The sequence below is a fragment of the Amblyomma mixtum genome, chromosome 2 (assembly GCF_055824585.1).
Source record: "Amblyomma mixtum isolate Tamu chromosome 2, ASM5582458v1, whole genome shotgun sequence".
Lineage (NCBI taxonomy): Eukaryota > Metazoa > Arthropoda > Arachnida > Ixodida > Ixodidae > Amblyomma > Amblyomma mixtum.
The window spans coordinates 313,444,244-313,458,099 of NC_143013.1; the positions used below are offsets into that span (position 1 = coordinate 313,444,244).

At 49.3% G+C, this 13,856-nt stretch overlaps 1 protein-coding gene across 5 annotated transcripts in view; it reads right to left on the reverse strand.

Annotated features, from left to right (window-relative positions):
- Positions 1-13,856, reverse strand: part of Rbp6 (RNA-binding protein 6) — a 526,892-nt gene that overhangs the window by 15,319 nt on the left and 497,717 nt on the right. For 3 of the 5 annotated variants that reach the window (XM_089575089.1, XM_089575088.1, XM_089575091.1), the window contains 3 exons: positions 6,115-6,168; positions 5,105-5,214; positions 2,899-2,986 (listed from right to left, as the gene is read on the reverse strand). In XM_089575089.1, coding sequence (XP_089431215.1) covers positions 2,945-2,986; positions 5,105-5,214; positions 6,115-6,168 — 206 coding nt within the window. In that variant the 3' untranslated portion in view covers positions 2,899-2,944. The remainder of the gene's footprint in view (positions 1-2,898; positions 2,987-5,104; positions 5,215-6,114; positions 6,169-13,856) is intronic. The other 2 variants (XM_089575092.1, XM_089575090.1) reach the window with 1 other exon arrangement.

The following is a 13,856-nucleotide window of genomic DNA, read 5'->3' on the forward strand; positions in this document are numbered from 1 at the left end:
AATCAAGGACCCCAGATTATTGTCGACCACATGGAGTTTTTAACGTGCGCTGACATCCCACAGTACCCCGGCGCCTTGTGTTTCGCCTCCATTGAAACGGCCACGTTTCAATGGGGGCCCTGGGGTTCTGAACTATAACGTGGTCCTCGACTATAACGTCCCTTGTCCCTACCGTGGTGGCTTAGTGGCTATGGCGCTCGGCTACTGACCCGAAAGACGCGGGTTCGATCCCGGCCACGGCGGTCGAATTTCGATGGACGCGAAATACTATAGAGGCCCGTGTAGTGTGCGATGCCAGTGCACGTTACAGAACCCCAGGTGGTTGAAATTCCCGGAGCCCTTCACTACGGCGTTTCTCTTAGCCTGAGTCGCTTTGGGACGTTGGACCCTTATAAATTAAACCATAACGTCCCTGGTAGCCTATGTCGCTTTCGGACGTTAAACACCATACACCAAATCAATTCAAACCTGAAACGACAACTTTGCAGCAATACATGCATATCACCGAGATCGTGACACTGAGACGAGAGGCCGCTCAGTTGTCGTACGCGCAACCAGCGACAACGCGCTGTAGTTAGAGCGCTTTCTCGCAGTGCTGTCTCGGTGCACACGAGCGCTGTAATCATGCAGAAATTTAGGTGCACTTCACCGCACAGCAAGCACTGTGCGCACCCGCGCTGTAGCAGACGACACGAAGCACCGCCTCCAGGCCCGTGTGCGCCTGCGCCGCAGAGCTTCGATGTGCGGCCGCGCCGGATGCGGTCGCGCCCCGCGGAGCACGGCCACGCTGCGCCGTGTTCGTACTCAGAGTGGACGACCCTGTACATCTCTGCTGATTTGTTTTACCGAAAGGATTGACTCGCTTCCACATACATGCGGAGGCCGATTTTAAACTATTAAATTCTCGAGAAACGAATTGCAAAATATTGGCATCAACCAAGATTTCGTCAATGGCCCTTTGCCAGTAAAAATGAGCATCTTCGGCTGCGGGCGGAGTGTTCAATCTTTTTCGCTTTATGTGACTAAATGCCCGTGGTGTTTTGCTTCGTATACGTATGTCTACTCTCAGAGAAATAAAACTAGGACACGCACAGCTTCAGCCTCTGAATGCCTAGCTATTTTCTGTGCTCTTTTCATCGACAACTTTCAACAATGAGCGCATTCCGCGCATTTCATGTCTTCCATGTTAATCCTATACCTGTTCATGGGATCGTTCTGCGATGCCCAGCTGTATTGAAAATCAAAAGCTATGTCGACTACGAAACTGTGCTAGTAACCGTGCGAGCTGTAGGCTTGACTAAAACTCAGACCACTAGCGTGCAAAAGTCTGAAAATTAATGCGGTATCGATTGGTTCGTCGCGAGCTTTGAATGCGACACTATAGCGGCCTTCATCCTTTTTTTTTTTTCGCAACAAGCTGGCTTTTCTGCAACACTACGCTTGATGAGGCGAAGCTATACTACTATGAGTCAAGGAAACAACCACGTGAAAATTTGGACGCGACCTAGCTCTTACTGCCGTCGAGTACAGGCGCAAAAGAAAAAAGGCCCCCTTAGTGATAATCACTTTTTCTTATCTTGTTCCACCAGGCTATGCAGCACGCATCAACAATTTGGAATTCTTTTTATTAATAAATTGCGACAGTATGCCTTTTGGCATAACGGCATTCAATGTACGTACATTACTTTAAAAGATAACTGCCGTGGCAAGATTCCGCTGTATCCCTCTAGAAACGGGGAGGATTTATGAAGGACAGCTCTTGGACGGGGTGAGGGGGGGGGGGGGGGCGGTACTACTCGCTCAATAATTGTTTGTAACTTTCTCCACCGAAACAAAATAATAAATTGGGGCCATTGTGGCTTTCCCACTGAACAATCCTCGTTTGACACCGCCTCCTTCTCAAATCCATTCCTGCCTTCAAATGATGACGATAATAAATAGCTCTGACACATCCGTGTGAGAGGTGCTCTGTGTCTAATGTTTCATTCAGTCCTTAGGGTAAAAACGCGCATGCCGCCTAAGATATTTTATGGCAAAAGTACACTGTATTTACTACCTCTTAGTGATTCCAAACCTTCTTCCTAACTATGTAATTAAGGTCTGATTTATTACAGCAAATTTTTTCTGCTCACCCTCCCCACCCTTCTTACTCTGTCATTTACGCGAAAAACCATATGCTTGTCTAGAAAGTAGCAGCACCCCTCTGTATTTAACTGCTGTTGGCCGCACTGTTTCGCCGCCAGCAAGGCTCCTTGAATGACGTCGACGACAGCCACGAAAAAAGGTGGCCACAAGAACAAGCAAAACAGTATGTTGTTCAGAGAGGGGAATCAACCTTCAAAACCTAAGAAGGAAGCGCTGCAAAGAAGGATGTATAGTGGCTGTCATCGTTACCGTTAACACGCGAGCGCATCCTTTCCACTAAGATACAGGCACTCTTGTTCACGGTAAAGGTGATCACCACTGCATCATCTGCTTTCTTCTTTTATATCGGTGACTGTGACAGTTCCCTTTGTAATCATCGTCTAGAAAATAAAGCTGCCAAGTTCTGAGGCGCCTGCGGGGCTCAGAAATATAAGTAACAAATATCCGGCTTCCTCCACGCAGCAGTTCCGCGAAGCGGTGCAGTGGTTATTGGCGACAGCGCTAAAAAAAAAAAAATGTAAATTCCGCGTGAAATTTAAGCTGCACTTTTAAGGGAAAGAATACAGCTGGGCGTATGAGTATGGCACAGCGCTCCTGTACGACGTCTTGTACACACTCGGCAGCTGCGTCCGGTTTATATATCCCCAGAAGAGTAGGTAAAATGAGAGGAAAAAAAAAAAGACAAAAAGAAGAAAGCAGCGAGGCATTGCACCAGCTAGCATCCAATTTTACTTGCGCGTTTATGACACTCACCATGCATTGCCTAGGAACAGTAGAGCGCGCAGAGCAGAGGGTTCTTTCAGTGGTAGCCGTTGGTGAACGCGGCTGCCATCAGTGGGCCCTGCAAGGACAAAAAGAGAGCGAGAGATAAAGTAAAAGCAACAAGAGGTTGGTGTCACGTGGTTGCGAAACTAGCGACAAGGCGTGCAAGTAATTTCACTTCAGTAGCGCGTACTTCTGTTACACAAGGGGCGTAAATTTCTCACGAAGCTGACCGCTCAGGAATGTTGAAACTGGAATCTTCGTTAAAATTACGGAACTTAGGAAACGGCAGGTGAGACAGAGAGAGAAAGTGGAAGCTTGTTCATGTTGATGCAGAACCCATGTATGTTGTGTAACGCGTTTTTGACCGTCACTCGCGCGGATTTGTGGCGAATCCAATTTCTTTTTGTATTTTTCAAGGTTTGACCTCTAACTCAGCTGAAGGTCAAATTTACACGGTACGCGATTGAAGCCCGAAGTCCCGTAGTGAAGTTTTCGCTTCAAAAAAAAAAAAAACAAAAAAAACCCGGCGATCAGACAATGTGATGCGGAATTTCTGCGTCAGTATTGTAATGTTAGTTTTCGCCTTTTCAAATTAATATCAGCCTTTTAACTGCGTCAACCCGTCGCGATGGCTCAGTGGTTATAGTGCCCGGCTACTGAACCGGATGACCTGGGTTCAATCCCGGTCGTGCTGCGCTACTGATGCGCACCTCCTCCTTTCTTTTCCCCCTCGCACTCCTTCGGTCGCTAAGAGGGCGGCGGCTCCGACACGAGAGCTAGTTCCTCTTGATAGAGGTGCTAATGCAACGTCCCTCTACCCTTCTCATTTTCTTCCTGCATATTTCTTAGGACCGCCTTCTGCTCACGCTACCCTCCGGCCGATTTCGCTGTCTCTGCACGAATGACCTTGAACAGGAGGAGCGGAGCTACGTAAGTAACCACGTGACGTGCCACGTGACTCGCAGAAGCTGCAGCCGCGCGCTCCGGCGTCGCCACGGCCGCTGCGCGTTGCCTATCCAGTGTCTCGCTACGGACCAAGCAAGACAGCCGGAGCCGACGTCCTCGAGAATGGGTAGTCGCAGACGTCAGGCCGAGTCTGATCAACCGGTCGACATCGCCAGCCATGCGAGGGATTTAGCAATCGATAGGGAGCGTAAACGCGCTAAACGGGCAGCCGACACCGATGAAGAGCGGTAGCTTCCAAAGCAAATGAAAGGGGCATAAAGGCGCATAACTAGCCCCACGGGACAGTGGACACCTCAGTCGCGCTTTAAGACGAGGCGGTAGTGACAGATGTGCGCTGCATGCGTTGGCTTTGAGAATGTTGTGGCAGAAACGCGGGACTGAAACTACAGGCCGTCGGCGTTCATTATGTTAATTTGCGCTGGCGTTGACAACGTTGTAGACTCCGATGATTTTGAGGAAAGGAAGCGCATAACTGGCTCCCTGGGTCAGTGGACGCCTCAATCGCGCTTTGAAGTACGATGAAGTGGTGAGAAAGAGAGATGTGGGTTGCATGTATTAGCGCTGGCAACGTTGTGGCAGACAAGCGGCACGGCCGGAGCGTGACTTCACGCTGGTTATCCAAGCATGACTTTCGCTTGCATAACCAGGGTTTGCTGAGCTAAGACGCAGCCATCTTCTTTTTGGAAGCGAGGTCCATACTGCTAACGCAGAAAAAAAAAAGTGTTGACACACTGCAGTTTGCTTGCGAAAACGGCCGGAGGTGACAACGCTTGTATTTTTTTTCTACGCTTTCTAGCTTGTAAAGCTCTGTTTTTAGTGAACGTGAGGTCTTTGTCATTAGAACGCGGTAGTCAATCGATACAGACCAACTTCAATCTGTCCTCAATATCCCTTTAAGCTATATTAGGTGAGAATATACGAAGAAACAGCTTGTTTTCTGTGCATGCAAGTTAGGACAATAAGAAGAGGAGACAGATTTAAAAATCAAGAAGAAAGAAAAGCAGAACACACAGTTTTATTCGTGCTCCATATGTCAGCTGCGAAATCACGGAACCGTTAGCACAGCGACCGCAGGCACATAACCCCTCCGAACATGCGGCACTCCACGGGCACTTTCTCTTGAGCTCTGCGTTTGCAGCAATGACAATGCTGCCTATGCCCACCCCTACGCTTCTCGCCGCCTCTGTTCGGGATTCTGAGCCCCGCATGTCGCGATGCGTGCACTCACCATGCTCACGGTGAGCGGAGGAAATCCCGATGGCTGGGGCGACGTGGCCTGCACGTAGCTGACGCTGTCCTGGCTGGAGCTGTACATGTCCATGGGGCCCGGGCTGTTCGCTGCGCACGCGACAAGAAGGGAAAACACACTTAAATGTGAATCATGATCATACGTTGTACACGCAGAAAACGCAGCGTGTCAAAGAAGTACAGTTGCTGCTGCTCTATCTTTTAAACTCTTCCCAGGGCGTCTTAGTTGAAGCACCCTGTATTCCGGTTCTGCTGGTTTGCTCCGTTAAGAATAAGATTTAATCTACTCGTTCTCTGGCTGTGCTCGTCCTAGGGGGCCATGGAGAGAATCTGAAGCTTTGGGTATAATTGCCGCCTATGGGATAACCCTTATAGTACGCCGCTGTAGGGTTTCAATGAACACCAAATCTAGTTCTAATTGCAGACGAAAAAATAACGGCTGTAAATATTCGGATAGCACCTCTGTGCCTGTTCACGCCGCAATTTGCATTTCCGCTCATAATTCCGCTTTCAGAATTCCAGATATCCGATTCAGCTCAGACTTGGAATCGAGAATTGGGATCTTTTGGTCCCATGCATGTCACGTCAGTTTTGAACAGGCTGGAAAACTTGAGTAGCATAGGCATAGACCTGCTGAGTGGAGATCGTTACAGCTTTACCGGGCATCTAAAGCCCAAAAATAGTCCCTGTACGCATTCAAGTTGGCTGCGACACATTTGACGCAGACGAAGCACAACGCTGTGGTGGCTTTTGACACGCAAACCAAAATACGCTTAATGCTGCGCAAATAGACAGAACAAAAAAGGGGGCTAAGTCTCGCCGTTTGGGAATAAAATTCGTAACACATTATAAGTTTCTTTTCAGTCATCTCAGGCGGCATTTCTCATTCCCTTGCACCCTGTTCGCAGCGAAGTGTTCCAGTTAGTGTGGTGCTTGATTACGGGCGTATTAGAGGGTTACGGGCGTATGGGAGGCAACAGGACCAGGTACCTGAGAGGGCTTGTGTTAGTAGAGGCGGTGACGTCTGCTGTCCGTTGAGTTCCACTGAAACAGCAACAGAGGAACACAACCGCGGGGTGAGAAAAAGCGCCACGGCACATGCGTCGCGTCGGGAGCGCCTCCCTGTGGCCAACGCGGCGAAACCCTTAGAGCCGCAGCTAGCGTAGCAGAAGCCTCGGACTCATTGTCGCGGGTTTCTATGAAGTTTCACTGATGGCGCCGTGAGCTACGGCACTAAAGTATACTGTAATCCGAATTATTTGATTAAAAAGAAATAATTGATTAAAAAAATGCAATAAAGCTGCATAACAAGTTCGTAACGTTTGCAGATGGATCCTCGTTTGCAGATTGTCAGGCGGCTTTACGCTGCAGGTGAAAGGCCAAACACTTTTAAACGTTTCAAGGTAGCCGTCGTGGAAGTTCATCATATTTTGCACAGCGAGATTTTACGGGCGAAAGAAAGGGCTGTTGAAGGACGATTACTCGATGCGACCGAATGGCTGCTTGAACTATTTAAAGAGGAGGCTTCAACTTCGTAAAGAGAAGAAAAAAAAAACATTCTCTGAGTCTCGTGCTTGGCGTGCAAGGACTGGTGCCATTTGTTAACTTCTCAAGCATTTACAACTTAAACAGGCTGGAGACTACAAGCAAGCTGTGCTATGTGCCAAACACTCCATGACTAACTCCAGAAGCTCAGGAGAGAAATAAAATTTGACAGACAGTGCTGGTATTCAAAATCTGATGAATGAGTGCTTTTCGTAGGTCATAAATTGTCTTCTTGCATTGCAATGCGAACAAAAATAAGTTACAAGTATATTATTACATCAGGAAGACAAAAAAAGGTTCACAGCTGCAAAAACGAGAGGGCTGAAAACTCGAGACTCGAAACTCATGGTACCATTACCCAGCTTTTCAGTTACACTTAAAAGCTCTGAATTGACCTCCATACTTTTTACAGCGTTGCAGCCAACAAATTCATAAGGATTTCCAGAGTAATGAGAACTTCACTGACGTTGCCAAATTTGACTATAAATTTAATGCTTTATTAGCACTGCGGTCATCCAGCCAGGACAGTTGTGACGTGGCATGAATCGAAACTGGGGAACAAGAGGCTAGGAGAAAACAAGGGGGCAAGATGTCCAGTGGTTTCCATCTGCCAAACGCGGCCTCTCCCCCCCCCCCCCCCCCCCCCCCCCCCCCCCCCCACCTCTCCTCGGATGGGCGGAGCGGAGGGATGCGCTCTGGATCAGCACCAGCCTAGATTCCTAGAACGCTCTTCCACAGCCTAGGCTTTCTCAACTTTTCCGCGCCACACGGCCTCGTTAAGACTGTTGTACGCAGCGCTTTGTACGCTGTATCACAGGCTAGCTAGTTGGTGAGACAGCATAAGTGGAAAACCCTTAATTTTTTCCAGTCTTACACCTAATGCTGTCCAAGTCTCCGCATCTCTTCTCTTTTGCATCGTCGAACGTACAGCCGTGATAAATATGGAAGGGAACAAACTTCTTGCATAAAATTGCAAATTTCTTGGTTATTTCTCTACTAAATTGGAGAACGACGTTGGGATATCACAGTCGAAGAGGAAAACTAATTTTAAAAAGTAAAAAAAATGCGATTTTCGCATGTAATTACGGAGTAACCAATAAATCAATGCTCCAACTGTGTTCTCATTCATATTTTTCACGACTGTACACGTTAACGCAGTAGTCTGCCCCTGCTACTATGCAGCTTTATAACGAGAAAGACCCCAGACCATGCCCATGGCAGCAACAACAACAAAAAAAACTTTATTTAGTTTTATTTGGTGAGAATTTCGATCACACGAATCGAAGTATCCGATATTTCCTCTGTGGAATTCCGGGGGAAGAAGAAAAGGCGGTGCGCCAGAACAATAGACTTTGTTCGCTGCAAAAGGGCTACGCGGAGTTTAATGTGCGAAGATCGCATCACTGCGACGACTTTCTCCTGAGCGCGTAATGCGGACACGCGTAGCGCGTGGACGTGAACAAAAAAAATTGGAAGATCATTCCCTCCTCACCCCCATTCCTAGTCTCTCTCGCTCACCCAGTGACCTCTGCGCTATTCAACGCGCGCACAGACGCACAAAAGGAGCTCACTCGATGGAGCTTCCCTTACGTGTGGCGTGATGTCTCAGAATTCGAGCAAGGTTCTCAGAGAGATAGGCTATCCGTGCAGCGGCCCTCCAAACAGAACCAGCGCCGAAGATCAATGCCTCGGGCTCCAGCCAGAGCTCACTGGCTCTGCTTTGGCTCCGAACGCCAGCGAGAGGGAGCTGGTTCGCGGAGTGACCTCTGCCTTTGTTAAGGTGCGGGGGTGGGCGGCACCCGTGTGTGCGAAAGGAGAAGCGAGTGCGCTTTTTCGAGGGAGAGGAGACAAAAGAAATGTAGCGATGGCGACCAGTGAAAAATCCCCCTCGTGTCAGCGGAGCTGGAGAGCCTCGCCAATCGGCGGCAGCTCCGGTGCTGGAAACAAACGCACTTTTAGGGTATCGAACGCCCCAAGCGAGCGTTCTGGCGAAGCAAGCAAGGGCGTTAACCATGCTAACGGAGCGGCCGTACGTTTCTGCCAAGTGCAGGGGACAAGCGCGCACTCGATGCATTCAATGTATACTCGTTTGATTCGATACGCTCACGACAAAGCAGCGTATGTTCCCGATTCGGAAAGAGGAAAATCAAACACAGGTGCAAGCTGAGGGAGTTCTGGATTGAAAGGAAGAAAAAATAATGCCAAAACTGTTTAGTATTCTGCTACAACTTCATCTTTGGTTTCTCGAGCAGATAATAAGGCAAGAACCACCAACACAATGTAAAGTGTGCCCAGTTAGAAACAAGCATCTACGAGAACACGTTTGAATGTTCATTACCCGACTTAGTGAACCAAAATCATTATACAGCCAGGCCTCTGGGACTTTCATGTGACTACGTTTCACGCAGCACTGGAGATCAACAGACAACTTACTTGAAAGCATGGTCGCGGAACGCCACTGCGTTTACTGGGAAGAGACGAAAGTGTGCCCGCACTAGCTCGCACTACCCAACACTAGCCCGCACTAACCTGCGCCAGTACTTTAGCGCAACACAGCCTTTCACTTCATTTAGAAGCGATGTAACAGAGCTAACAAAATTGACAGTGTATCGCATTTGCATTAATGTCGTTAGGCATGACCAAAGTCATCTGATAAAGTGAGAGATGGTTCATTAGAGACGACCTAACTTTAAAAGTGACTCCATAAAAGCTCCATTACTATACGCAGCTACTAAACTTGCTACCAGGACCCTTTACCTTGAAGAAGCCTTCGCATTTTCTGCCTTTCGGCATGGGGAATTAAGAACACACGTCCCACTTTTCAAACTGCTTGCGCGCCTCCTGCTACACAGAGCGGTCGACCGACCCCTAACAGCGTGCCTTCCACTCCGCAAGGATTCCATACTACAGCCTCCCGCTCTCTTCGTTCCTCCGTCTCCGCCCGGCAGCAGTGATGGTGTTGTAGCCGGGGGTGCTTTTTCCCTGGAAAGCGGCAGGCGCGCAAGCGCGATGGCGCGAGCGCGTATTTCGCGCCCAAATGGATTTCCGTTGCAAGCGCGGTCGCAGGAATCCATTCGCGCCTCATTCCCGGTGCCGGACAGGATTCCTCTCGAAACCTCCTCCCCGGCGCCGCGCGGTTTCCGGTCTCGGACGGGGCCTGGGCTTCTCGGCCCGTTGTCCGCCGCCGCCGCCCAGTGCAGCGCACAGATCGACACGGGTGAGGCCTGCCTACCAAATGCAGCCAGTGCAGCCAGCGACGACAACGCCACGCGGCGGCAAGACAGAAACATTACGAATTAGAGTATTAATATAATTAGAAACAACGCTACGCAGTGATCCTGTGGCGCAGTGTGGCGTACTGGCGTAGTACGTAGGGAGTGCTCATCCGTACCCTGTGTGGTGCTGTTGAGATTTTCCTTCAAACAAGTCACCAAGTTTTAGTATACGGTCAGACAAACCTTTAGCTCTCATGCGATGAGACGAGACCCTACCAGGCAAGAGATCAACCTTAACGGTGCAGACAGCCGGATCAATTCATACAAACAGAAATGCTTAAATTCCGTCTGGCGTTTGTTGTTCGAGTTTCTTTCCGTCTACCTTTATCTTCATTCTTGTTCGTCTTTTTCCAAACAATGCATATAAAGGCGAGCGTTTTAATAACTTCCAGGAGCGCTAAAAGGTTTCAATGCACGCCAACTAATTCATGCTCGCTCGCTTCCCTGCCATTCTGGTTGGTTTGTCGTGCGTCGTTGCATCGCCACACCTTGTCTCTGCGTTCACGTCCACTGCGGTTAGCGAGCTAAGACAGTGAATTCGTAATGCTCTACACAATCCCACACTGGTACGTCACCTAGCGAATATATCCCCGGTAAATGTGTGAGCTGCTCTGTGCGCCACGGGTCTGGCGCCATCATGTTTCTCCGCATCGTGCCTGGTATCACGGAGGCTCCACATGAGCCCCATCGCTTGGCCGCAGGAGCAGCGCGCACGTCTCGGACGACCCAGAACCTCTAAGCACACAGAAGCCGACCTCGAACTCCGGGCAACCGAAGTCAGCTCCCGCGACCAGCAATGAACTCTCAGCTCATGCGCTGTCGTGTTCGAGTGCCGCGCTCCGCGCCAACGCGCAGAGCAGAAGCGGATGGCGACACAATGTGTGCCCTGGGTTTACAGTCCGACGGGGGACCAAACAATGAGCTAGAAATATCCAGGCACAGGTGTCTACAGTTTATCATTTTGGCAAGCTACCTGGTGTTTAGAGATATAAAAATGCGCTTTACGGCAGTGCAAGGCTGTTTCGTGCATATAATATGCTCTGCAATTCTATTGACGAGGAATATGATGTTGTGCGGCCAGTGTGTCAAGGCAACTTTTTGACAGTGATACCTGCCTGCAAATTGGAGGCTTGCATGTCGACCGGTTCACGTAACCTTCTTGTATAAATTTGCTTTTTATTAATAAAAATTCTAGTTAACAGTCAGTGCTTGTCTGCGTACCTTAATTCCTTCCTTCTGCCGCCGCGGTGGCTCAGTGGTTATGGCGCTCGGCTGCTGACCCGAAAGACGCGGGTTCGATTCCGGCTGCGGCGGTTGAATTTCTTTGGAGGAGAAATTCTAGAGGCCCGTGTACTGTGCGATGTCAGTGCACGTTAAAGAACCCCAGGTGGTCGAAATTTCCGGAGCCCTCCACTACGGCGTCTCTCAAAGCCTTAGTCGCTTTGGGACGTTAAACCCCATAAACCAAACCAAACCAATTCCTTCCTTCTCCGTCCTCTCGTTTTACACCACGAACAGTTACTACCTCATCCAGCTTTGCATCTTACTTCAGCCTACCTACGTAGGCTTTTCTTCTCACAACGATAAAAAAAAGCAAGATTGAGGAGGGGGGGGGGGGGGGGGTTGTAGGGGTTATTGTAGAAAAACCATAAGCACTGGTTGCGTATATCCCTGTAAAAGAAGATATCACTACAGCGTTATCTGACAACAGCACATTAGGTAATGTTCCAAGAGTCCAGACTCGCCGTGTCTACCCCCGCACTGTCGCCTGTTAGGCTGGTAACTGCGTTAGCATCGTTCCTTGGCGACTGCGTTGCCTGTCAGCCAATTACAGAGCGCCGATTCATTTCCTCGAATGCAGCACTGTGTCACTGGCGTAACCCAATAATCGTAAGAGGGGCTGCGAGCTTAGCGAGCGGAGATAAATCTTTGCGAACGGATTTCAGTGACTTTGTTGCGACGCCCGTGTCTGACGCTAGTTGCAAAACGCGTGGGCCAAGAGGGCTGCCATCTGTTAAAAAAAAAATTGCTAGCCCAGGCGTTACGAGTAAAAATGCTGTGCGCGCACAAAAGTGGGCCAATACGCCTAGTTCAACAGCATCGATGGAGGTTCTGTAGCATATAGGAGGAGGCATTTCGAAACACAGCTTTACGGTCAGTGGTGCTAACGCGGTTAAGGGGAGAGTGTCAGGGGACAATATATTGCGATACCCGCGATGATTTAATTTGCTAATCCCTTAATGATCCGGCTTGTGGGAAAAGGAAATTGCTATGGAGCTGGGAACACATCGCGAGAGCGCCGCCGTCTCATTGTTGATCGCAGAATTGCGAAAAAGCGAAGGCCAACATGGGTCGAGTCAGCGCCGCCGCGCCTTCCCGAAAGCACATTTGCGAACGCATGAAGGCTCGTTTATCACGTATCTCGGACGCCCGTTATCACAGAATGAGTGGTGATCATTGCTTTTCCCATCGAGTGAATGCCTTGCGATTTCAACACCAGCTCGAGCTCATTGTCGCAAGTTGCAACGCAAGTGTCCTCCCGTCTCTTAGTTGTAACAAGCTGGCTTTGCCGCATTGTCCTTATGCATGCGGGGAATCTGCCTTAGCGGTGAGCACAGATGATTTGCATGCTGCAGTTCGCACAGGCTATTCTTACTAGGCTGCGCTTCTGTTCACTGCGAATTCGGCGAAATACATAATGGCTTTCGCATCGGCCACGTGGTGCCTTCTCTTCTTGTTCGCCGATTCTCTCGTAACTCATCTTTTATCTTCCCTCCATCTGCGCTTCCTCATCGATCCCCCTTACTTCCTTCGCAGAAACGACAGGAAGTCGTCCCCTCTTAAGCCATTCATTCGAAGGCAGGGTGAGAAGGAAATAAAATGATACACAAAAAAAGAAGCATCACTGTTTAGTAGGCGTTAGATGTCAGCAAGTAATGAACAACGGTGCACTGCTCGCTACGGCCACAGCAAAAGAGCTACGGTGAGTGCATGGTATGTGCGTGAGCAGGGACGCTACGGCTAGCCAGTCCGTCACGCCTACTCTTTGGAGAGTGGGTAGCCGCTAGGCCTAAGGAGCTAGGGCACACGCACTTGTGCGTCTATTCTCTAAGGGGGGCACAAGTCCTAGACTACGGTCTCGAACCAACCTGCCTGTTGAACCCTTTAACCGAATGGCGTGTGCGTGAAGTGGATAGCGGGCGAAAGCTCACACGCGGTCAGCACGCCGGTCGAAACAGAGGGAGAGCAACAGCGTCGGACGACTGGAAAGTCAAGACAGGCAGAACGTCAGGAGTGAGCAGGAGAAAAAAAAAAAACATCAAAAATGTGAACAATTGGACTAAATTGCGACTCCGCTACTGGCAGGCGTCGAAAATTGCTACTACAAGCAACAAGAAAAGTGTCGACGTGCATTTTTGACCTAACTATACATGCCCGCAATGAACCTGCAGTAGCCGCTAAAGCCGTCTTTTTTTCTTTATGACCCTACGATTTCATTCAGATGCCGCTGAACATGGCATTCGTGAACTGTTCTTATACGCGGTGTCATGCCTGGATGAACTTAATGGCATGTATTGGGCGTAGAAAAACAATACTGACGAACATTTATTTTGCGCTAGAGTGTCGCGTGACAGGCCGATAAGCGTAGTCAACGAAATGGGTGATGATCAGACATGAACCACTCTTGCGTAAGAGGCTTGAAAGTCGCACTCCGGGTTTCTTCAAGCTAAATAAATTAAGCCGATTAATAAGCCAGCTTAAAATGCGTTTTGATGCGGAATAATTTGTGGGCTGGTGATCTGTAGCGTAACTAGAAATTCGGGAAAGCGGCCTAGTTCACTCGTTTTTCCACCACGTGGCGCATGCAAAAAACTACCGGCTCTAGTTGTATTTGGAACAACAAAAGAATAC